The sequence below is a fragment of the Salvelinus sp. IW2-2015 genome, linkage group LG23 (assembly GCF_002910315.2).
Source record: "Salvelinus sp. IW2-2015 linkage group LG23, ASM291031v2, whole genome shotgun sequence".
Taxonomy (NCBI): domain Eukaryota; kingdom Metazoa; phylum Chordata; class Actinopteri; order Salmoniformes; family Salmonidae; genus Salvelinus; species Salvelinus sp. IW2-2015.
This window is the reverse complement of record NC_036863.1, coordinates 46,125,428-46,148,883: the sequence shown is the minus strand read 5'-3', so window position 1 is coordinate 46,148,883 and position 23,456 is coordinate 46,125,428. Positions and strand designations below refer to the sequence as shown.

At 40.2% G+C, this 23,456-nt stretch overlaps 3 protein-coding genes and 1 long non-coding RNA gene across 6 annotated transcripts; 2 read left to right on the top strand and 2 right to left on the bottom strand.

Annotated features, from left to right (window-relative positions):
* Positions 1-1,850: 1,850 nt before the first annotated feature.
* ftr82 (finTRIM family, member 82) lies at positions 1,851-8,983 on the top strand. Its single transcript, XM_023968739.2, has 7 exons — positions 1,851-2,700; positions 4,885-4,980; positions 5,291-5,524; positions 5,810-5,969; positions 6,180-6,230; positions 6,405-6,473; positions 6,700-8,983. Exons 1-7 carry the CDS (start codon positions 2,107-2,109, stop codon positions 7,218-7,220), a joined length of 1,725 nt encoding a protein of 574 aa, XP_023824507.1. The 5' UTR covers positions 1,851-2,106; the 3' UTR covers positions 7,221-8,983.
* A 534-nt stretch (positions 8,984-9,517) lies between these two features.
* On the bottom strand, positions 9,518-12,333 carry LOC111950839 (uncharacterized). Its single transcript, XR_002875534.2, has 5 exons — positions 12,132-12,333; positions 10,559-10,936; positions 10,362-10,464; positions 10,066-10,109; positions 9,518-9,891 (listed from the first exon to the last, which is right to left on the bottom strand). It is a non-coding gene; the product is annotated as an uncharacterized lncRNA (long non-coding RNA).
* A 4,209-nt stretch (positions 12,334-16,542) lies between these two features.
* On the top strand, positions 16,543-21,761 carry ift22 (intraflagellar transport 22 homolog (Chlamydomonas)). 3 transcript variants are annotated; one of them, XM_070434685.1, is made up of 6 exons: positions 16,586-16,953; positions 17,238-17,320; positions 17,446-17,535; positions 17,756-17,958; positions 18,623-18,701; positions 21,512-21,758. In XM_070434685.1, exons 1-6 carry the CDS (start codon positions 16,915-16,917, stop codon positions 21,741-21,743), a joined length of 726 nt encoding a protein of 241 aa, XP_070290786.1. In that variant the 5' UTR covers positions 16,586-16,914; the 3' UTR covers positions 21,744-21,758. The 3 variants fall into 3 exon arrangements, with proteins under 3 accessions (XP_070290787.1, XP_070290786.1, XP_023824508.1); XM_070434686.1 differs by lacking the exon at positions 17,238-17,320 and having other exon boundaries at positions 16,543-16,953; positions 21,512-21,761; XM_023968740.2 differs by lacking the exon at positions 21,512-21,758 and having other exon boundaries at positions 16,616-16,953; positions 18,623-19,085.
* Positions 20,018-23,078, bottom strand: atp5l (ATP synthase, H+ transporting, mitochondrial F0 complex, subunit g). The gene is made up of 3 exons (XM_023968742.2): positions 22,666-23,078; positions 20,501-20,661; positions 20,018-20,197 (listed from the first exon to the last, which is right to left on the bottom strand). The coding sequence occupies exons 1-3, from the start codon at positions 22,715-22,717 to the stop codon at positions 20,099-20,101; spliced, it is 312 nt and encodes a 103-aa protein (XP_023824510.1). The 5' UTR covers positions 22,718-23,078; the 3' UTR covers positions 20,018-20,098.
* Between the last annotated feature and the right edge of the window lie 378 nt (positions 23,079-23,456).

Sequence of the window (23,456 nt, the reverse complement as noted above, 5' to 3'; positions counted from 1 at the left end):
ATTGATCCAGAATTCTAGGGCGAGAATGGGCCATCCCACTGGGCACAGACGTTAATTCAATGTCTATTCCATGTTGGTTTCATCGAAACAACGTTTATTCAACCAGTGTGTGCCCACTGGGATGGGTCTTTAGAGCGAAACCAGCAATTGAAACATTAACAAAGCATCCTCCCGGTCCCTTGTTTCCATAAAAAGCTGAGGGATGGGCCAGGAGAAATGTATCACAGAAATGTCAGCAACTCTGGTATGCTCCCATGGTGATTTAAATCAGACACACAAAAAAGAGACAACGTTTTGATCCAAGTTTGATCTTCGTCAGGTCATAGACAAATGAATAAACAGAGCTATGGATGCAAGGACTGACCATCCATGATATCAAAAATAGTTTTGCCGTGTTTTGAGGCTATATAGTGTTAGTTTACATTTACTTTGTTTACAGACATTGTAGTACAACAAGCTTATATTTGGGGTTCTGATTGGGTATGACAGTTGAAATAAGCTCARGAGGTATTTATAAGTTATAWTCTTCAAGTATCAATGGGTACATATAATTCATTTGTAATTCCAAAAATGTATGTAGCAACTGCAGGCTTACTCTTTAAAGCCTTTGRAATATTACTCAATAAGCCTGTCATGGGAGAAAGAGGATAGGATGACACTTGGCAATATAGAAACCAAGGTGTGTTTCTTGAAAGATGGACTCTGCTGGTTTTAGACTATCGCTAATAAAGACACAGGATATGTTTATACTGTACATACCAAATACTAAAGTAACAAGGGGACTTAAGTCGTGGGCTAGATGTGCATTTTTACATGGCACAATATCTTAAAAAATATGTGAAGCATTCAGATCGACATCAGACAGATACACCTGAAAGAGATAGGAATGTTTTGTCAAACATGTTTCTGTGATTGCAATGTTCCCTTTCGGCTGCCTCTAATGAGCATTTTCTCTCTCTCTCTGTTTGACACACACCATATCTACTTTTACTACGCCATGCACCACTGGTGGAGGCTGCTGAGGGGAGGATGGCTCACAATAATAGCTGGAACGGAGCGAATGGAATGGCATCCAACACATTGGAACCATGTGCTTGCCGTATTTGAAACCATTATACTCATTCTGCTCCAGCTATTACCACGAGCCCTTCCTCCCCAATTAAGGTGCCACCAACCTCCTGGGATGCATCTGTAAAGGCAGTTAGACCCGTTCAACAGGCTGCAGTTGAAATATATACGATAACTTCTGTCCTGAACTCGAACTGCTCTTTGTCAAAACACCTGTGGCAGGCAGTTCAAACAGTGACAGGTACCGCTGTTTGTTTTGGGTAACAAAAGATAGAAAAAGATTCCCTCTGAAATTCGAAATGTATCCTATCCTGTTTGTGGTGGTAGCAGGTTTATTTGTTCAGTGGGTGGACTCCAGCCCCTTCAAAACCTGATCTTCCACAAAATGTGCATTTGTGTCTATTCAACTGCATCTAATGTAGGGCCTATGACATCTGTTCACTGTTCCAGTTGAGTTTGAGGGTGAAAATGGGAAAACAATGCCGTATCGTAGTCTCTGATCAGCACACAAAACTTCTGAGCTAATAAAATACAATGATTAACTGATCCATCCTGCGGTGTAGTTTGTACACTATCAAGTCAAATACAGTTAAAAAAAATTGAATCAAACAACACTGAAACCCCCCAAAAATGCAGGCATATTTAGCAGCAGTTAATGCCTCCCTGTGTGATACAATTCATTCATTCTCCCTGCCTCAGCCTATCCCCTATTTTTTTTAATCTCCTTTCAGCCCGCCCCCTCGCTCTCTCCCCCMCCCTTTAAGTCTCCTACAGCCTTTGCTCAACCTGTTTATCTGAACTGGGCTGAGCTCTACATACTCTCTCTCAGGCAGCACAAGGGTAGAGCCTGCTTTCAATCAATAACCTCTGGAATTCAGAAGTAGGTCCCGTCTCTGGCAGGCTCTGCCACACTCTTGTGGACGGCGGACTCCCTAGTGCACCGGTTAGATCCCTCTGTGTATTCCTCCGTCTGTCTGTCTGCCTTTCTCTCTCCCTACAGTTCTGAGGAGTGTCTGTGTAGTGTAGTGAGTAGCGACGATGGCTGATCCCACGTCTTCGGATTACTTCAGCTGCCCACTGTGTGTGGGGCTGCTGAGGGACCCCGTGGCTATCCCCTGCGGACACAGTTTCTGCATGGACTGCATCAGCGGCTACTGGAACGAGGCAGACTACACAGGGATCTACATCTGCCCCCAGTGTAAGATCACCTTCACCCAGAGGCCTGTGCTCAGGCCCAACACTATGCTCACCAAGGTGGCAGAGAAGATCAAGAAGACTGGTGCCAACCTCAACCTGAACCTCACGCCTCCAGGGAACACCTTTGCTGGGCCTGCCGACGTGCCCTGTGACTACTGCTCTGGTAAGAAGCTCAAGGCTGTTAAGTCCTGCCTGAACTGCCTGGCCTCATACTGTGAGAAGCACCTGAAGCCCCACTATGAGTCAGCCACATTCAAAAGGCACAAGCTGGTGGACGAGCTGGGGAACCTGGACAGAAAGATCTGCCCCCAGCACCAGAAGTCCCTGGAGCTGTTTTGCCGGACCGACCAGATGTGTATCTGTGCCATCTGTACTGTCAGCGAACACAAGGGACATGACATCGTCTCAGCCGAGGCAGAGAGGAGTGAGAAACAGGTAAGGAGAGGAGACATGTTTCTCTCTATCCGAGTGTCAGGCTTAACTGTGAGTTTTATGGGYGTAGCCCAGACCTTGACTTGTAGGTTTACAATTTTTCACAGAATGATTTGTATTTTGAAATCAAAATATGAATAATTTAAACTGAAATCAAAAAGTGTGATGTGAGGATATCTGGATACTTGACATACAATGTAAATAACTTGTTCAGTCGGTCATATGGCAGAAATCAGTACACCCTGAAGGTACAAGGCACAGTCACTTTAAGGGGAGTGTTCTAGAACTAACTCAAAGGTTAACTGACTAATGATTTATTCAGCAACACCTCCGTCCCTCCTTAAGAATCACATTTCTCTCAGTGAGCGAACAGATCTAGGTAGTTAGTCAGAGGGTAAATACGGGACAGGGATGTGAGTGAGTGGCCAGTGGATTGTGGTGGTGCGTGTTGATGATACAGGAATGTGGGGTTAGGCAGACGTGCAGTATTCCCAACCCCCACCCTCACTGCCACCACCTCTGCAACATTCGTACTTTGACCCAGCTAGCTCACCAACCAAACAGCGTCACCACCCACTCCTGCAGGTCAGGCAAGCACACTCACACATCCAAAACAAGTACAACTCTCTGATTAGCTGCGAGTTTGATCGAGGAATGTGTTCTTGATATGTGGTAAAGGTTTGTGGTGTTCCTGCTGTGCTTGATGACAGTGTTCCCGATCCGATAGCCATGTTCCCGGCTTACAAACAGGGGGTCTCAAGTCCCAGGAAGACCCAAATACACCAAAGGCAGACCCAGGGTTTCTAGCCTGGTGTATTCGGGGCTATATTATTACAGAAACTAGAGACTCCAGTTTCCTGGAGTGAACTTTGAAACCCACCTGTGGGAAGGCGCTGGGTTTAGGCCTGGTAGTGGGAGTGGGGATGGTGGAGGTGGTGATAATGGAATGCAGTTGTACCAGAATGCAGAGACTGAATCGAGGCCTTGTCTAACCGCATGTCCTATTTATGATCAACAAACCATTGACCTGACCATGACCAGCCCAGCCACTGCATCCAAATCAGTCTCCATTCGAATGGACTGCCCGAATTGGCAGTCAAAATGKTACAGTTTTTAAAACAGCCACAGTTGGGCCACATCAAATGAATATACAGTATGTTACTTTTACATTATTATCACCAATATCTATGACATGAATGTATATCAAGGACATTTATAATGACATCATCGTAATACTGTGAAGAAAAGCTTTTTACAAAGGCCATAATTCAGCCTTTCTGTTTGCTAAATGGGGAGACTGGTTCCTCTCATCCTCAGATTTACAACCTGACTCTCCTCTCCCATGGCTTCACTCCTTCTCTTTCACACTCCCCTCCCTCTCGTCCCCCAATCCCCTCTCCCCAGATTCCCCACATTCCTTGAGCTTATCTTGAAGAATGGGCTGGTAGGTTTTGAGTAAAGGCTGAATTAGCTCTCCCTCTCCTCTCTATACTGTATGTGTGCACCTTAAAACATATTTTTTTTAGAAGTCAGGCTCAGGCATACAGCAGTAGTTTCACATTCCTGGCATGGTCAGGATTCCATGAGGCTCTTTTTTCCCCCTCCTTCGGAGATAAAGCCGCCCATTCTAAGTAGATCTTTAGAGCTAAGCAGGTTCTGMGAAAAAGGCACTATTACTCTCATASTATAATRYCATCTTTGTCACATAAGATACGTTTTTTAACTTCATAAAGAGACACAAACAACCTATTAACTAATAACAGTATGAGAAATAAYCATTCGATCTTAATTGCAGAGTATAACATAAACCCATGCAATGCCCCTCAAGATAACGCTGTACACTGTCACTGTTAACCACAAATAAACCATTCAGTGACATTACATAATCAAGCCCAAGTTGGAAGGCATAACAAAGCCAATGATACTAATCGTGAACTGAATGACATGCAAGGCCCTTAAATATTCCCTCACAGGAGGCTGCTGAATGGAGGATGGCTCATAATGATGCCTGGAATGGAGTAAATGGAATGGTAACAAACGCATGAAAAACGTGTCCGATGTTGTCTATCATTCCATTGATTCCGTTCCAGCCATTACTATGAGCCCGTCCTCCCCAATTAAGGTGCCGCCTGTGACTCACTTGTAAGAGGCTATTGTGTTGATGATTCTGTGGTGTCGCCTCAACAGAAACTCCTGGGAGTTGCTCAAGCTGAGATCAGACAGAAATGTCAGGACAGGGTGAAGGAGCTGGAGGAACTGAGAACAGCAGTGGACTCACTAAAGGTACGGAGAAAATGTCTTGAAAACATTGTCTGATGAAACACTTCTATTTCATACACTAACTCATAACTGCTATGTCATGTTCAATGTTTAAAAAAACATTAGATATCATTTTCTTGTTAAACTTACATTCCTGATTCCCAATTAAAGCAGAGAAATGTAGATCAACTTAAATGTGCGATGACCTTCTGCATGGCAGCCTGTAACTCACGATGTATCAATGATGACTGTGTCTCGTCTAGAAATGTACATCTAGCTTATGTGTGTAGGCCTCTTGACCGGAGATAAATGAATCATTAACTGTGTTGTCCAGAGCTCAGCCCGGAGGGCCATGGCGGAGAGTGAGAAGATGTTTGAGGATATGATCCGCTCCATCGAGAGAATGAGGTCAGAGGTGACAAAGATGATTGGCATCAACGAGAAGGCTGCGTTCAACCAGGCTGAGGGGCTGGTGGAGAGGCTGGAGCAGGAGATAGAGGAGCTGAAGAAGAAGGAGACGGGACTCAAACAGTTGTACAGCACTGAGGACCACATCCACTTCCTACAGGTGAGACGGAGGACTACATACAATTACATACTGTATGCTCTGAATATTCTGTAGTACATTCACTTATAGTGGTCAGTGGATGTCCACTAAATTGTAAAGTGCAAGAAAATTGGATCTGTAAAAGGTTCAATATTTCAATTTATGTTTGGTCCATCCTTTAAAAAGGACTATGATATTAAGCAGCAATCAAAGTCATGGATCTCTACAATATGCTCCTCTGCTGCTCGTTCATTGTTGGTCCTTGAACATGCTTATTTGATGACACTCYTGATTATTTTTATACAGAACTTCAACTATCTGTGTACTCCCACGGATGATGGCTTTATCCCCAGAGTGTCGGTGAACCCAGACTTCTCGTTCAGCGCAGCCAGGAAAGCCGTGGCAGAGATCAAGGATCGTCTGGAAGAGCTGGGTAGAGAGGAACTTGTGAAGATCTCCAAGTCAGGTCAAAACAACATGCATAGCCTCCGTTTCCAGTCTTTCACGTGTCATATTTCAGAAGCAATTGTATGACCTGTGAGACTAGAACATATACAACCAGTGTCTAACTGACCACCATTTGTTTTAGATCTAAATACAATACATCCGAAATTCTGTTAACAGTAGCCAAGACACTCAATGTTTTGCTGACTACCTTTTATATTGCCTCTCACAGTGAACGAAGTCCCTGTTTATACGACAGAAAAGAGAGAGAAAAGCAGCAGAGGTGAGTCTTGTGATCAGTGTACTGTATACATGATGTTTGTTCATTGTGTAAAGTTAGATAACACACTAGCAAACTAAAACAATTTATGGTTTGGGAGGTGAAGGCCTATGAATAAATTCAGTGCTGTGGTTTTGAATAGACYTCGAGACATTGTCTTCTATTTTCACCTTCTAGTCATAGAAGTCATGACAGTGGACAGCCCTCCTCCACCAGAGCCCAAGACCAGATCAGAGTTTCTGAAATGTAAGTACATATCTGTTCAATTAGCAACTACTCTCAAACCTGGTTCCAGATCTGTTTGTGCTTTCTTACCAACTCCTATGGTCATTGTCGTGCCAAACAATGACCATAGGAGTTGGCAAGATAGTACAAACCCGATCTGAGACCAGGCTTATTATCTCTTCATAAACCTGTTGACTCATAAACCTGTATCACAGAACAACCCATTTCACTTCCATCCCTCCCCCAGACTTCTGCCAGCTGAGACTGGACCCCAGCACAGCCTACAAGGAGCTACACCTGTCGGACAGCAGCAGAAAGGTGATCCGAACCAGGGACCTCCAGCCCTACTCTGACACCCCGGAAAGGTTTGACAGCTTCGCGCAAGTGCTGTGCCGCGAGGCCCTGTCTGGTGGCCGCTTCTACTGGGAGATCGAGTGGAGCGGGGAGTTCTCCATGGGGGTGGCCTATAAGGGAATCAGCCGCAAGGGGAAAGGATCACTGTGTCTGCTGGGCTATAATGATAAGTCCTGGAGCCTGCTGTGRTCTGATACAGGGTACTCAGCCTGGCACAACAGGGCAGATAAATCCATCAATGCGCCCCATTCACCGAGGATAGGAGTCTACCTAGACCACTCGGCAGGGGTCCTGTCCTTCTTCAGTATAGGCAACCACATGACTCTCCTGCACAGGTTCGAAACCATGTTTGTGGAGCCCCTCTATCCCGGCTTTGGAGTTGGAACCTCGGTCAAGATCTGTCAACTCAAATGAACACGYACATGTGCCTCTTGTTCCTTGATGAAAAATATACTCACAGTTTTCTTTTCAAGAACGTTTCGGTTTATTTTTCACACGGTGCCCCCTATGCATCATTTGTCATTTGTTTTGTTTTTCTTTGAGACTGACTGTGCCACATTGCTCCATCCAAGAGTTCTATTTTATGAATGTTCTAAACATTTGAATGAGCAGAGGTCCTAATAATAACATTGTATGTAAACATATAACCTTTATCTGACAGCAAGTATTCTTTATTTAATGGTATTTTGAAAAACTAGTATCTACATGGTCAACTAAATGTGTTTGTACTGTATGTAACAGTTAGCTTTTTATGACTAGAATAACTATTTTCAATAAAGATGAAATGACCACTCATATATATACATATATATATATATACACACACACACGTATGTGGACACCTTTCAAATGTGTGYATTTGGCTATTTCAGCCACACTTGTTGCTGACAGGTGTATAAAATTGAGCACACAGCCATGCATTCTCCATAAACAAACATTGGCAGTAGACTAGAACTGAAGTGCTCAGTTACTTTCAACGTGGCACCGTCAAAGGATGCCACCTTTCTAACAAGTTAGTTCGTCAAATGTATGCCCTGCTAGAGCTGCCCCGGTCAACACTAAGTYCTGCTATTGTGAAGTGGAAACATCTAGGAGCAACAAGGGCTCAGCCGCAAAGTGGTAGGCCACACAAGCTCACAGAATGGGACCGAGTGCTGAAAATCGTCTGTTCTCGGTTGCAACACTCAATTACTGAAGTTCCAAACTGCCTCTGGAAGCAACGTCAGCACAATAACTGTTTGTCGGGAGCTTCATGAAATGGGTTTCCATGGCCAAGCAGCCGCACACAAGCCTAAAATCACGATGCGCAATGCCAAGCATCAGCTGGAGTGGTGTAAAGCTCGCCATTGGACTTTGGAGCAGTGGAAACGCGTTCTCTGGAGTGATGAATCACGCTTCACCATCTGGCAGTKCGACAGACGAATTTGGGTTTGGCGGATGCCAGGAGAACGGTACCTGCCAAGTCATAGTGCCCGCTGTAAAGTTTGGTGGAGGAGGAATAATGGTCTGGGGCTGTTTTTCATGGTTGGGGCTAGGCCCMTTAGTTCCAGTGAAGGGAAATCTTAACGCTACAGCAGACAATGACATTCTAGACAATTCTGTGGTTCCAACTTTGTGGCAACAGTTTGWAGAAGGCCCTTTCCTGTTTCAGGATGACAATCCCCTCCGTGCACAAAGCGAGGTCCATACAGAAATGGTTTGTCGAGATCGGTGTGGAAGAACTTCACTGGCCTGTACAGAGCCCTGACCTCAACCCCATCGAACACCTTTGGGACGAATTGGAACGCAGCAATATTCCAACATCTAGTGGAAAGCCTTCCCAGAAGAGTGGAGGCTGTTAAAGCAGCAATGGGGGGACCAACTACATATTAATGCCCTTGATTTTGGAATGAGATGTTCAACGAGCAGGTGTCCACATACTATTGGTCATGTAGTGTGTGTGTGTGTGTATATATATATATATATATATATACTGCATGCAGTATATTCCAGTGTCTGACATTGCTCATTCTGATATTTCTTAAATTCTATATTATTTTTCGTGATTATGTGTGTATTGGGTTTAAAAAATTGTATTGATGTGGGTATTACTGCACTGTTAGAGCTAGAAACATTTTGCTGTACCTGCGATAATATCTGTAAATGTGTGTACGTGACCAATAAACTTTGACTTGATATTTGTGTGCCTTTGACCTAATCTGTCTGATGTAATCAACTTGCAATTTATTGTCAAGGTAAATCCAAGGCTGTGTGTACCCTTATTTTCTTATTTAATAGAATAATTGTATTTTTTTCCCCCAAAGGGAACTTCAGTTGTGGCTAATTATAGTAAAAATTGTTTATATTATCATCATCATCATTATTTTACATGAAATGACTGATTAGTTTGTGAGCTGTCAAATCAAATGAGGCATTTTTCWTGAGGAGAATCTGTTTGATGTTAAAGTTACATAAGCTGTTTAAGGAATTAATGCTAACATGGCGTGTTTAAGTCAACTAGGAGTCAAATTAAAGTCAAATTATTATTTGCTTCATTCCAGTGACTGTTTGATGCTGAATATCAGTGAAGGCAAGCCCCACGGATTTTTACAATGGCCTCAATAGTGTTTAGTYTGAGACATGAACAGCCTAAATAATCACAACAATTACTTATTTGYGCCTTGTGCTGTGAACAGTCCTGCATGACAAAACACTGTGATTCTGAGTGAGTGTTGGTGATAGTCACTAATATTAATTATTTAGCCTACCATAATAAAAACATGTTTGAAAGGATTGCCGTTACAGTAGTCTTGCATGTCTTTTTGCTAAATTAATTTATATCCCTGTGTATTTATCAACTCAAACATATGTTTTATCCATATAGACAACATGCCCAATGAAGCAGCTTCAAGTTTAGTTAACACCACAATGATACAGTATTTCTGTAATTCTACGTCAAGACAAATGTTTGTCTAGTGTTCTCTGCTCATAGGCTTCTTCTTCTTCTTTAAAGTTTTATGGCTGACAACACCTATTTGTGTCTTCTTCTCATCCCCATCCAGCGTGACAACCTCTGYCAGACTCCTATTTCTCCTCCTGTCAGTACCTGTTTTAATGGTCCAAAAATATTCCACATAGTTCATATACACACACACTAGGCTCACAGAATAGGTTATATTACATACACATTTTGCTCAAAGCAGCCAACTAAAGTAATGCAGTTAACTTGATCATGGGCACAGTGGACATTTATATCTGTGATGTTCAAATTATTTCTTACCCCGTGTCTTACTTGCTTAAGGACCCAGTCACCCCTGTCTGTACCTGACATTGTTGAAAAACAAGTCAATAATGAATGAAGATCATTCAAACAATAGGCTCCTGGAATAGGTTATATTACATACAAGTGTTACTCAAAGCAGCCAACTAAAGAAATGTAGTTAACGTAAGTTCAATCACAAAATCTGGTTTGAGTGCATCGCCTCAGTTTCATTCAGTAGTACAACACGATTCACATTGCATTTTATCATGGGCACAGTGGAAATGTYTATCTGTGATGCTTAAATGTTGTCTTACCCCCAGAGTGAGAGTACCCTCAGATCTCCTTGCTGAGGGTGGAATTGATCACGCACAGCTTCTCGTGGGGTGAGCCTGATGTTCTGCATGTCACYCCTCATGTCTAAAACAGGGGAAAAGGACAAAGTCAAAATGTCGATGCATCTACAAATTCAATGTTTTACACAATARTGTATCATATTTGATGAGTTACTGACCTGCCCATCCCCAGGCTGATCTGCTAGTCTCTACAACTGGACGTGTGTGCTCAGATCACACTGGCACAYYATGTCCATGCACCYGATMGCCTGAGGGATGCACWCCTGRTGGACTGAYAAACAAAGAGACATTTAGTCAGTGGTGGGTCTTTTTCAATGCTGTATCAATCTGGACAGAAAATGCCTTATCATAACACAAACCCATCTTGGACAATGTGACAAGTGGTCCCTCAACACTCAACTTTCATTGTCTGTTCTTGTTTTCCCAATCGACAGTCTGGATCTTCCTCTTCCATGGTGCCATGGTGGATAAGCTACGTTTTCTAGTAAATACAGGGCCAGACCCGAGTGTTGTCACTGGGTTTCCGGTCTTCCCATCTGAAAGACAAAAAATATATAATTACCTAAATGGTAACATCTATATTAAAATACCATAACCCACAGACTTGACTATAATAAGGGTAAAATAGACTGGGGTTTTGTCTGTCTGCAGATCTAAAATCCTACTATGTGGATGGGACATTTCTACTGGGATGGAGGAATTATCTGGAATGATCAACTAGATCAGGACAGTCTAGGGTACTATTTGTCTGAAGAGGCAAAGTATTGTGATGAGCTATATGACTGTACTTCTGATTCTAATTCTCAAGACGAAAATTAAAACCCTCAGCCGTATGGTCATTGAGGAGGATCAACAGTGATGGGGGATCGTCTGAAAGCAATCGACATGCAGGGATGTAATAAGGAWTTTGGGCACTGGCCAGCAGACCACGATTTCTACATTCAGGTCCTAATCTGTGGTTTGTAAAGGCAAAATGTCACTGCTGTGTCAGGCTAGTTTGGCACATTGTCTACTAGCAGAGTCTGAAAAGTGCTTAATTTCCATCCCTGCTGACATTTCTAACTGACTTCACAGGCCATTTGATTAGTCATGTACAACCGTTTCTGTTCTGTAAGGGGAAAACATGAAGTAGTTTTGTAAGCTAGCTAGCCAACTTTAGCTAATGTAGCTAACTAGCCAACCAAGGTTCCTAACTACAAGGCGATATTTAGCCAGGCAGTTAACATTACCTCACTGTTTGTGTAGTCAGACTTTTCTAAGTGGTGACATGCTAGCTAACAAACTATCCTTGCCATGGTGCTGGCCTAATGTTAGCTAGCAAGTCTGACTACACAAACGGTGAGTTATCTAGCTAGCAAAATATAGCTTCCCTGGTGGGCTAAAGCTAGCTAGCATGTCACCACGTGAAAACGGAGCTGGCTAGCTCACTAAAGACTAACGTTATTTATAGGCAAATATGTTGACACAAGTTAACTTGTCCGAGATAGATTTGCGCGTTTATCAAAACGTCACACTAGGGTAAGTCTACACGAAACACAGACKTTATATGGGAAGATATGGCCTATTTCAGTCATGGATCAAATCATTCTGCTGGTGTTTTGTTACTTATTCACAAGTTTAAAGGTGACGTTCTAGAATCCACATCTTCACAAGACGGGAGATGGGTCATAGTAACTGTTAAACTTGACAATGCTATTTTCATCATTTGTAATGTATACGGACATAACTCACATGCTCCTAATAAGACCCCTTTTACCAGGAAAGTACAGGATTTAAGCAACAAATACTCAGGAGGCGTTTCTAATTATTTCAGGTGATTTTTAATGAAACACCTGATGCATCTGCTGATCGTTTTCCTCCTAGAACGAGTCAAAGCCCTCAAAATAGCAATAGTATCACTACATCATGCAAGGATCTCTGTGTTGAGGATGCCTGGCGTTATTTCAATCCGGATGCAAAGGGTTATACCTGGACCAACAAAACTATGTCACGTAAATCTAGAATAGATTTATTCCTAATTTKCCCTTTTTTGTTACAATTTGTTAWAGATGTAGCTCATCASTTGGCTCCCTTTTCTGATCATCACTTGATTTCCTAGAATTTACAAGATACWAAAKAATCAAAAGGTACTCGAGGATATTGGAAATTAAACAACACACTTCTTAAAGATACTACTCTCATTYAAAACATKAAATCGTTAGCTAAAMATATTTTTGCAAGAAAAGACTTGGGTCATGGAAGTAGATGGGAATTTTTCATATATAAAGTCAGAYTGGTAGCCATTAAAAGCGCCAAAGAGCTGATGCAATTAAAGAACCWTAGAGAAAAGGAGATGATGAGCAAGCTTGACAGTTTTCTAAATAAAGATAATCTATCTGAAGAAGAGGAGTCTGTATTCAAGTCTTTACAACTAGAATTAGATCAGCTTTACACGGATCTGGCAAAGGGCGCCTTTGTAAGGTCAAGAGCTAAATGGACTGAAGAGGGGGAAAGAAACACTAGTTASTTTTTGCACTTGAAAAGAGAAACTACAAAAGAAAATCTATAACTGCACTCAAAATTAACGATGTTTTATGCAAAGATCCCGTTAAAATATCATAATTTGTCAAATTKTTTTATGAAAACCTTTACAGCTCTCAATTTCAGGAAGATGGTTGTGAAAGCTACATTTGCCACATTCAGAATTATGTCACTGTAATTGAGGATGATTTCCAATCAGTTTGCAATTCACCTGTGTCAATTGAAGAAATTAGAGAGGCTGAATTCTATAGACAGTTTTGGGAGTTCTTGCATCTTATCCTACCTCATTTGCACATGCTCTATATAGATTTTTCTACTGTATTATTGATTGTATGTTTGTTTATTCCATGTGTAACTGTGTGTTGTTGTATGTGTCGAACTGCTTTGCTTTATCTTTGGCAGGTCGCAGTTGCAAATGAGAACTTGTTCTCAACTAGCCTACCTGGTTAAATAAAGGTCAAATAAAAAAAATAAAAAGTTACTAGAAGACCCGATTTTTTTACATGTTTCAAGATTGCATTAAAAGTGGGAAAATTGTCTCCACTARGAAACAGGGCCTTATTTCATTGATTCCGAAGACCGATGAAGACCCTTCTCTCATTGACAATTGGAGACCAATTACTTTATTAAATATTGATTACACATTTATTGCTCTGATTTGMGCCAAAAGATTAAAGAAAGGAATAGATACCATTATAAATGACACTCAAACATGATTTATGAAGGYCCGTCACATAAGCTCAAACATTCGTTTAGTCTTYAACCTTATAGATTATTCAGATGCAATTGACTCAGATGTGGTTGTCTTATTTTTGGACTTCTGTAAAGCCTTTGACACAATTGAACATGAATTTCTCTTCAGGTCTCTTAAAACTTTTTGGATTTGGTGAAAATGTTATCAAAGTAATTWGCATGTTTTACAAAGATATAAATAGTTCTGTGTTASTAAACCTTAATACTTCCAAAAGATTCAGTATCAACAGAAGTGTACAACAGGGATGCCKAATTTCGCCATTTTTATTCATTTTGGTTGTGGAACTTCTATCTCTAGATATTCTGAATAATGCAAATTTGTATGGCTTAACCATTTTTAAGAAATCAAAATTTCCCAACTGGCTGATGATACTACTCTTTTCTTAAGAGACAAAGACCAGGTCGTCCATGCCCTTAATGCGATAACTGCATTTTCTATTGCATCAGGATTAAAACTGAATGTTTCTAAATGTGAAATCTTATGTTTATTTAACTCTGATGATAAAGAAATAGAACATTTTCCTGTAAAGGACTGTGTTAAATATTTAGAAATACATCTTTCAAAAAACCACTTAGTCAGACAACATTAGAATTTCTCTCCTAAAATTAAGAGAACTAAAAATATATTTAATAATTGGCTACAAAGATATCTTTCTATACTTGGGAGAGTACTTCTGTCCAAGGCAGAGGGACTGTCTCGTTTTGTGTACCCCTCATTATCGTTATGTGTAAATCATGCTACTTGTAAAAAGATCAATAAGACCTTTCTTGACTTCATTTGGAAAAATAAGTCTCACAAACTGAAAAAGTCRGTCCTTTCTAACAAAAGAGCAGAAGGAGGTCTAGAAGTGTTGGATTTTGTTGACATAAATAACACTTTCAAGATAAACTGGTTGAAAAGATGTTTGATCAATACTGATTCAATATGGTATTTKATTCCAAATAATGTGTTTAATAAGTTGGGAGGTCTTCAATTTTTACTGAAATGTAATTATATTCCTGAAAGATTACCTGCTAAATTGGCTAGGTTTTACCAACAAGCTTTAATGGCCTGGAAAATATGTTTCCTGCACAATTTTTCCCCTCATAAAGCTCTTTTGTGGAATAATTCAGACATAACTGTAAGSAATAAGTRAATGTTCTACCCCAGCTGGCATGAGAGGAATATTGACTTTGTTCTTGATGTTTGACAASAAGGGTAATATTCTCACATATGAACAATTTATAACATTGAAAGAGTTTCCAATACKTTTCAGAGAGTTTATTTCTGTGATCAAAGCCYTTCCCAGTGGTCTAACTACACTAATGAAAACTCATCTTAGCTTTGGTAATGATCACAAAGTTTATCCAGAACTCAGATCGGAAGGCGTAGGCTTACTTGAGAAATCTTGTAATAAATATATAAGACAAATTCTTCATTTACAAAACCAACTTACACCGAGAGGAAAGTTTTTCTGGAACATGCTTATTCATGACATTGTCTGGAAAAATGCATGGTTAAGGCCTTAACAAAGTTAAGGAAGTGCACTTCAAAAGTTTACATAAGATGTAATCCATGTAATTCTATGATATCCAAATTTGTGGCTATTGATGATATCTGCGTTTTCTGTGAAAAAGAAGGTGAGAATCTGTCTCACTTGTTCTTTGAATGTAAATGTATGTCAGAATTTTGGGGAAACCTTGCAAAATACTTATTTACCATTATGAACACTACCTATGTTTTTGATATCAAATCAAAAATCAAATCAAATTTTATTTGRCACATACACACAGTTAGCAGATGTTAATGCGAGTGTAGCGAAATGCTTGTAAGATATAAAAATATATAAWWMMTWKRWWTMSKAWMYWWAKKAYYKCKKTMYAAWTWWTMMMYAWTTTTTWWWTRRTMMTMSCKAAWWAWTRKWWKKKKAAKKAAAAWTRCKAWAWTRRWWWKCKAAAWTWKAWWWWWWWWTMYWTMYAWTMWAKRWWTTTWWTWAAAKKWTWAKCCKAWMMTWKYAKKAWWAKKAYYAWWAKKWTTTRCRWAAWRKWTWKKAWWAYYWTTTTTRKYYYMMYWTWWWAWTMSKKRWYYAWTMMTTWWTTRRTTWWWWTTWTTMMTTMMTRCKYMWWTTTRRRSMTWAWTKCRMMMMTRRMMTTTMMWWMYWMMWAYYAWMMWAAWTMMTMYWRRMMWWTTWYYWTTTTRTTTTWAAGAGAAAAAAAAACATGAATATGAAGTGGTTCTAAAATAGAATACGTAATTCCCAAACATTCTATTTTCTTCTTTTAAATTGTATTTATTTATTGTTTACTTCAGTTTATTTAGTAAATACTTTCTTAATACTTTTTGTCTTCTTAAAACTGCATTGTTGGTTAATGGCTTGTAAGTAAGCATTTCACTGTAAAGTATACCTGTTGTATTCGGCGCATTAGAAAAATACAATTTGACATGATTCTATGAATTTATGACAATAAAAAAGACCAAGTGCTCACTTGTCAGAAAAATAGAAAAAGAAAAGTAGCATATTATTCCCGGGGGTGTACATGGTCAGATTTTAATCAGATTTCATGTTGCTGAAACSCTGTCAATTCCACTTTAAATCGACATCCATTAATGGAAAATGGTCTGGGGAGWAATAAGGTTGAATGATCTTTTCTCTTGTGGCATAGACAAATTCCTTTAATTTCACGTTAAACTGGCAATAATAATTATTTGATGGAGACGTCGTTACAAACTATGTCGATATTACGTCGCTCGATAACGTTATGGAAAAGGGTTTATTGGATAAATGTGGCATCTACTCTTGCTTCAGAAAAAAAGTGCTAGTTACAGGATTTGTTTGCTGGTTTTGAGTGGTCGTTGCTCTTTAAAAAAAGTGCTAGTTCACAGGATTTGTTTGCTGGTTTTGAGTGGTCGTTGCTCTTATTACATGGCAACCCTGGGGCAACCCTGGGGCCACCCGTCTGCCTTGGAAACCATAGAGATGACGAACATGTTTACACACGTCATCACTAGCTATTTAGCAAGGGATGTTTTACGTTGCGTGTGTTAGCTATATTTTGTGCTAGAACTATAAAGTATTGGAATCAGAAGAAAGTTTGCATATTGTTTTAAAAGATAGTTATCTACCCTTTTCATTGTTGAGTAGCTTGCATTTAGCAGCTTGGTACTGATAATTAGCTAACGTTAGCAGATTTGTTCAGCCAGCAACGCCTAGCAGCTAGCTAACGTTAATCTGTACAAGTTATCAACACAAGAGAAGCGGAGATGTTCAAGGCAAAAATACTTTTAATTGGACCAAGTGAGGTAAGACGAAAGAGCTATTTACACATAAGGTATATATTTTGCGGCTGGCTAGCAATGATAAATTGTTTGGATTCATTGGGTACGATGTAGCATGGGTGCCAGTCTGTTTCTGCTCTCTTTGACTACTTATGGAATTGGCATTCCAAACACTTACAGCAATAGAGTTGGCAAGAGTACAGACAGATGTGAGACCAGGCTAGGTTAGATGAGTTGTAAAATGAAAGATATTGCCAGCTAATCTCTCCAGTGAAAATTGATGAAATAAATCTTCCATTGTGTTTCAGTCTGGAAAAACAGTTCTAGCCAACTTTCTCTCTGACACCGTGGAGACAGTAGGAGGTGAATACTGTCCTACTCAAGGTGTCAGGTACATTGAGGACTCATATCTCCCAGTTCCAGCATCAGATTTGTCAATCAGCAAAAGCTTGGTAGCCAATGTTTACAACTCCAAATGATGGCTTGTGCACCATTTAACCATTGTGTTGTTCCAAGGATACTGGAGTTTGAATCTCAGAATGAGGGAAGTGGGGACAAATCCTCAACATGTGAGGTGGAACTTTGGGACTGTGCTGGAGATTTCAAGTAAGGACCAATATGGCTATTTCAAACACTTTTCAAACCCATTTCACAGCTTAACTGTACACCTAACACAGAAACTCGCTCGACAGAATTAGTCAAATAACCGTTTCAGTCGTATAATTTATCATTCTGTCCATCACTATTCACAGCAAAGAGTACTGCGTTGCAGTTATGTCAATCTAATCAAAGCTACAATTCTACCAACTTGTCGCTTCCGATGCAGGTTTGAGTCGTGCTGGCCAGCATTGATGAAAGACTCCAATGGTGTGGTGATCGTGTTCAACCCAGACATGCCACGCCACCTAACAGAAGTAGAGACATGGTACTCCATGTTTATCTCCTCACAGGGGCTACAGGACAGCCAGTGTCTACTGATGGCCCACCACAAGCCTGGCAGTGGAGTAGATAACGGACGACCCAACCTAGGTAGGACTAATTATCAACGAGCTTGTTACATTGTATCTTTTTCTAGTGCACTGTAGGAGCATCTTTCCTTTGAATGACATTTCAATATTTCCAATGCCCCCGCTGTTAAAGCAACCTTATGCGAGTACATGCCATTTGTCATCATGCCACTTAAGGCCCAATGTAGCAGTTCTCTATCAAATCATGTATAGGTAACAATTAAGTACCTTACTGTTATTTTTCCCAAATAAAATTGTAAAAGTAGCTTCTTAACAAATGGCTATTTCTCAAGCAAGAAATTTGCTAGGGCTGTGTAGGAGTGGTCTGAGTGAGGGACCTAATTGCATGAGCCTAATGGGAGTGATATGTAACCTGAACTAGCTGTTGTTGAGAGGTTTGAAACTCCTATTGGTATATTAACTTATACCACCAGGTGATGTCACCAGGAAGGCCAAAACTCCATCCCACCAAAACATGTGAACATTTCAGGCTGTCTTTTCAAACAGCCCTTACACTAAAACTACATTTTTCAGTTTTTCCAACCCGTGTAGAAAAATAACACAGAATCACATTTGACTGCACTGGGCCTTCAGACAGGCCATACACCACTGCTTTTCAATTCATACCAATAATGAGGACAATTATCAGTTGGATTTCTTTGACATGTTTTGTTGTGTGTGTGTAGCTTCGCATTTGAACAGGTTACCATTGAGTCACTCTAACCTGGAGGAAGATCCTGAGGATGTGCGGCAGGGGTTCCGCAGGTACTTGGAGAACATTGTGCAAACACTGTCAGAGAGCCGGGAGCGAGAGGAGATGTCTATCATTACTTAATATCATCCCGAACTTCATCTATCGAAGGTTGGATTTAGACTCCASTAGATACTCTGCAGTCAAAGGCTCTGCAACCACTTTGACTTCCACGCACCTCAGTCTCTTTTTACACGCACAGGAATGTCTAACTTTAATCAATCAGCTGCACTTGTGCTTTTCCAAAACATAATTCCACCCTATTTCCAGAGTTGGTGGCAAAAGTAACCAGAAATTAAATCTTTCAACCAACTGCACTTGGATATTTTGTTGTGTGCATACAAATGCTTAAATTGTCTACTTTTATACATTCTGAAAAATAAATGCGACATGTAAAAGTGTTGGTCATGTTTCTTGAGCTGAAATAAAATATCCCAGAAATGTTCCATATGCACAAAGCTTATTGCTCTGTTTATATCCCTGTTATTGAGCATTTCTCCTTTGCCAAGAAAATCCATCCACCATCCAGGTGTGGCATATAAAGAAGCTGACTAAACAGCATGATCATTACATTACACCTGGGCTGGCAGAGCATTGGGCCAGTAACCGAAAGGTTACTAGATCAAATCTCCAAGCTGACAAGGTAAAAATCTGTTCTGCCCCTGAACAAGGCAGTTAACCCACTGTTCCTAGGCCATCATTGTAAGTAAGAACAAATTCTTAAGACTTGGCTAGTTAAGGTTAAATAAAAAATAAAAAACAGGTTGCTAGGCCATCAGTGCTGGGGACAGTTGTCTCAATGCCACAGATGTTGAGGGAGCATGCAATTGGCATGCTGACTGCAGAAATGTCCACGAGCTGTTGGCAGAGAATTGAATGTTCATTTCCCTGCCGTAAGTTGGAGGAAACTCGTTTTAGAATATGGCAGTCCATCCAACCGCAGACGATTGAGCAGTTTGCTGTCAAATTATTAAAAAGTGGCCCGTGGTGGGGCAGGCATAAGTTACGGACAACGAACAGTTGCATTTTATCCATTGGCAACTTGAATACACAAATAACATGACAAGATCTTGAGGCCCATTTTAAGGTATCTGAACAGATGCATACCTGTATTCCCAGTCATGTGAAATCCATAGATTAGGGCCTAACACATTTATTTAAATTAACTGATTTCCTTGAACTGTAACTCAGTAAAATCTTGAGTTGCTATTTTTGTTCAGTATATTTCCCACTAAATTTGTTTCAGAAGAAAGTTGGCAACTTCAATATATTTGATAGCAGTCCTATAGTGTCATGATAGTTGTAAATGTTCCAAGTTACAGTGCTAAAGTTCTTTAAACAATATACATTTATTAATTGGATCTCCACAGTTGAGGTGGAAGTTAAGAGCAGAGCAACAAGACAGTCAGATTTAAACAGCGTATCCAACAATGCCTCCTTTCCCGATGCACTCTCCAATGTAGAACCACATCAACACTTCAGTGCACACCAATCCATTTCTGAACGCATCCTGTAACAAAAGCATATTGAGATGAATGCCACACAAATACCATCAAGTCACACCTTAAAACGTGAATCTATTCAGAGACAATTCCATATTTCCCAAACGGTTACGGTGTAGACCTAATGTCTGCTCTAGTGGATTGTGGCGTACATCAATCTTAAGAAGCACTTATTTTGTTTATGAAGGGACTACTTGTTAGACTTTGGATAGGTCACAACACCCACAGTCAGTGTCCAATGGGTAAAATAAAGAATTAGCTAGCTACTTATACAGTATTGCATTATTTCAAACAATCTTCCCAGTTTTCACCTTCACTGTGGTCTGTCCAAGGCGCCCACTGTTGACACCGGTGACAATGTTTTTGATTCCAACAATGGCCTGGGGAATCTCGGCAGGGGAAGGGGGCACGAGCTCGACTTTAGCGTAGTGCCAGAAGGTCGCTAGACGGGGCTTGGAGTAGGTAGCAGCGGCTGAAAGCACATAATGTACATGTCATGAAATGTGTCCTCTGCTGAACACTGTTGGGTCAAGCTAGACAAGAAACATAGCTAGCATAAGAGGTTACAGGTGAGATACACAAATTGGTATACACAACCTGAAGCTAATGCCTGCAAAAATGTGTAAATATGCCCTACAAGACAGAATGTTGGATAAAATTACATGTATACATTTTTTTTATTTTTTTTTAAGTACTCTACTGGTTGTGCGGTTTGTCCTTTAGCTGCTGGACAAAATATCCACAGGAAAGTATCGTTTACCCAACTTTTTAGAGAGCCGGTAGGTATATGGTTCGGTTCTACATGGGTTGGCACAGAGGTAAAGTACGTTTTATTGGACATTTGGTTCTCGTCAACAGTTATTGAACCAAGTATGCCATGACAATTGTATATTCTGAATCAGTGGAGAACAATCCACATTTCAAAAACATTTTAGATTGAGGATTGAAATCAGAATTTAAAAAAGGTAACAAAAAGTGTTGATTGTTCACCATCCTCCCGATTCGGAATAGCATTTCATGGCATGCTTTGTTCAATAGCTATTGACAAGATTGACAACCAAATATTAAACTTTACCTCAGTACCAAACCATATTTCGAGCTGTTGAAGGACAAACCGCACAGACAACCTGTAGAGTAAGTTTAAATGTAATTTAACATTCTGGCTTGTAAGGAATAGTTGAGAATTTATTTGGGCTACTCATGCAAGGGTTTTATTTAGAATTCCAGGCACTCTAAACCAGCATGTCTACCATGGCATTCTGCAGTGATACACCATCCCACCTGGTTTGCTCTTAGTGGGACTATCATTTGTTTTTCAACAGGACAATGACCCAACACATCTCCAGGCTGTGTAAGGGCTACTTGACCAAGAAGGAGAGTGATGGAGTGCTGCATCTGGTGACCTGGCCTACACAATCACCAGACCCTAACCCAATTGAGATGGTTTGCGATGAGTTGGACCGCAGAGTGAAGGAAATGCAGCCAACAAGTACTCAGCATATGTGGGAACTCCTTCAASACTGTTGGAAAAGCATTCCAGGTGAAGCTGGTTGAGAGAATGCCAAGAATGAACCAAGCTGTCAAGGTAAAGGAGGCTACTTTGAAGAATATAAAATATATTTTGATTTGTTGTACACTTTTTTGGTTACTACATGAGCCCATGTGTTATGTCAATTGATGTCTTCACTACTATTCTACAAAGTAGAAAATAGTAAAAAATAAATGAAAACCCTTGTATAAGTAGGTGTCCAAACTTTTGACTGGTACTATATATTGTCACATACACCATCCAGTAAAATGTGTTCTTTTACAGGGTCAGCCATAGTAGTATGGCGCCCCTGGAGCACATTAGGGTTACGTGCCTTGCTGAAGGGCATAGCAACATATTTTTTATTTTGTCGGTTAGGGTGTTCGAACAGGCGACCTTTCAGATACTGGCCCAACACTAACCTCTTGGCTACCTGCCGTCCATTTACACGAATTTTGCAGGCATTAGCGTCAGGCTGTATATACCAATTAAATTGGGTATTACAGCATGATTAAATCAGACTACAGTTGAGAGTTAGGTGACTCAGATTGTCAGAACACCTGAGGTTGACATTTAGCTAACTGCCTACATCAAATATTAAATCTGAGGCTACATCATTAGGTAACTTAAGTTATTTACTATACCGTTAGCCAGCTCGATAACAAGTTAACTACAGTACTAAAATGAGTAACCTCATATAGTTAACGTTAATTTGGAGACACATTTTTATTCATGATTAAGGGGGGGGACGGCTTGTTAGTTGTCAATCGTTAGTTAGCTAGTTATCAAGTTTGAGTAGTTAGTTGCAGTCGGAAGAATGTGCTAACGTAGTTAACATTGACAGCAGAACCAGGCCATGCAAGCTTGACTGTCAGTTGGACTGCAATAACATGCATGTTTAATAGCGTCAAGGTTTAGCTAATGTCCAAACAAAATCATTAGACTTACCTCCGATCAAACTAGGTACTTTGGCCACCAGTTTCAGGACTGCCTGTGCCATGATGCTTTATTTTGAGTAATTTTCACGACTTCTCTTACCGGCTTGTCTGCTGCAACTGCGAATGTCACCTCCACCTAGAAGGACCCTTCAAGTGGGGCTGCCTTATGAATTGCCTGAACAGAAATAGCTGCAGCGCTGTCTCATGTAACGCTGAATGGATGTAAACTACTGTGTGCTTATTTTCCCCCACGTAATCCTTCTCAAAGGTGAACAATCTGTTTTTCATGGCAACAACAGACTGTAACAAATTGAACCAAATATCGGTAAATCTCCACACTTTCTTTCCACTATATCTGATCTGAAAAAGCACTGGATAGGTACACACACATCACTATAGCAGTCTTCTGCCATATTGCTTTCACCGATTTAATTTGTTATATCAGAGCAGCTGGGGGAAAGGATGCACCCAGGGCTTGGGGAGCTGTAATATTAATCAATTGTGAGGCATATTGGCCTTATATTATTTGTATGTCCAAATGTACTTTTTTTAATGCTTATTGTTTTTTTTGTTGCATTTATATACAGGCCTATGTATTATTTTACAGTTCCTTCAGAAAGTATTCATAGACAATGACTTATTCCACATTTTGTTGTTGTAGACTGAATTAAAAATGGATGACATTTTTTTTTTTACACACAATACCCCTTAATGACAAAGTGAACGCATGTTTTTAGAAAGGTTTGCACATTTATTGAAAATGAAATACAGAAATATGTCATTTACATAAGTATTCACACC

Excerpts from the sequence above, each read along its gene's own strand:
- atp5l (XM_023968742.2), bottom strand. The coding sequence starts at position 22,717 with ATGGCACAGGCAGTCCTGAAACTGGTGGCCAAAGTACCTAGTTTGATC. Across the intron at positions 20,662-22,665 it reads AGTACCTAGTTTGATCGGAG|CCGCTGCTACCTACTCCAAG; the intron begins GTAAGTCTAATG and ends ATGTGCTTTCAG. Across the intron at positions 20,198-20,500 it reads TTGGACAGACCACAGTGAAG|GATGCGTTCAGAAATGGATT; the intron begins GTGAAAACTGGG and ends CTTTTGTTACAG.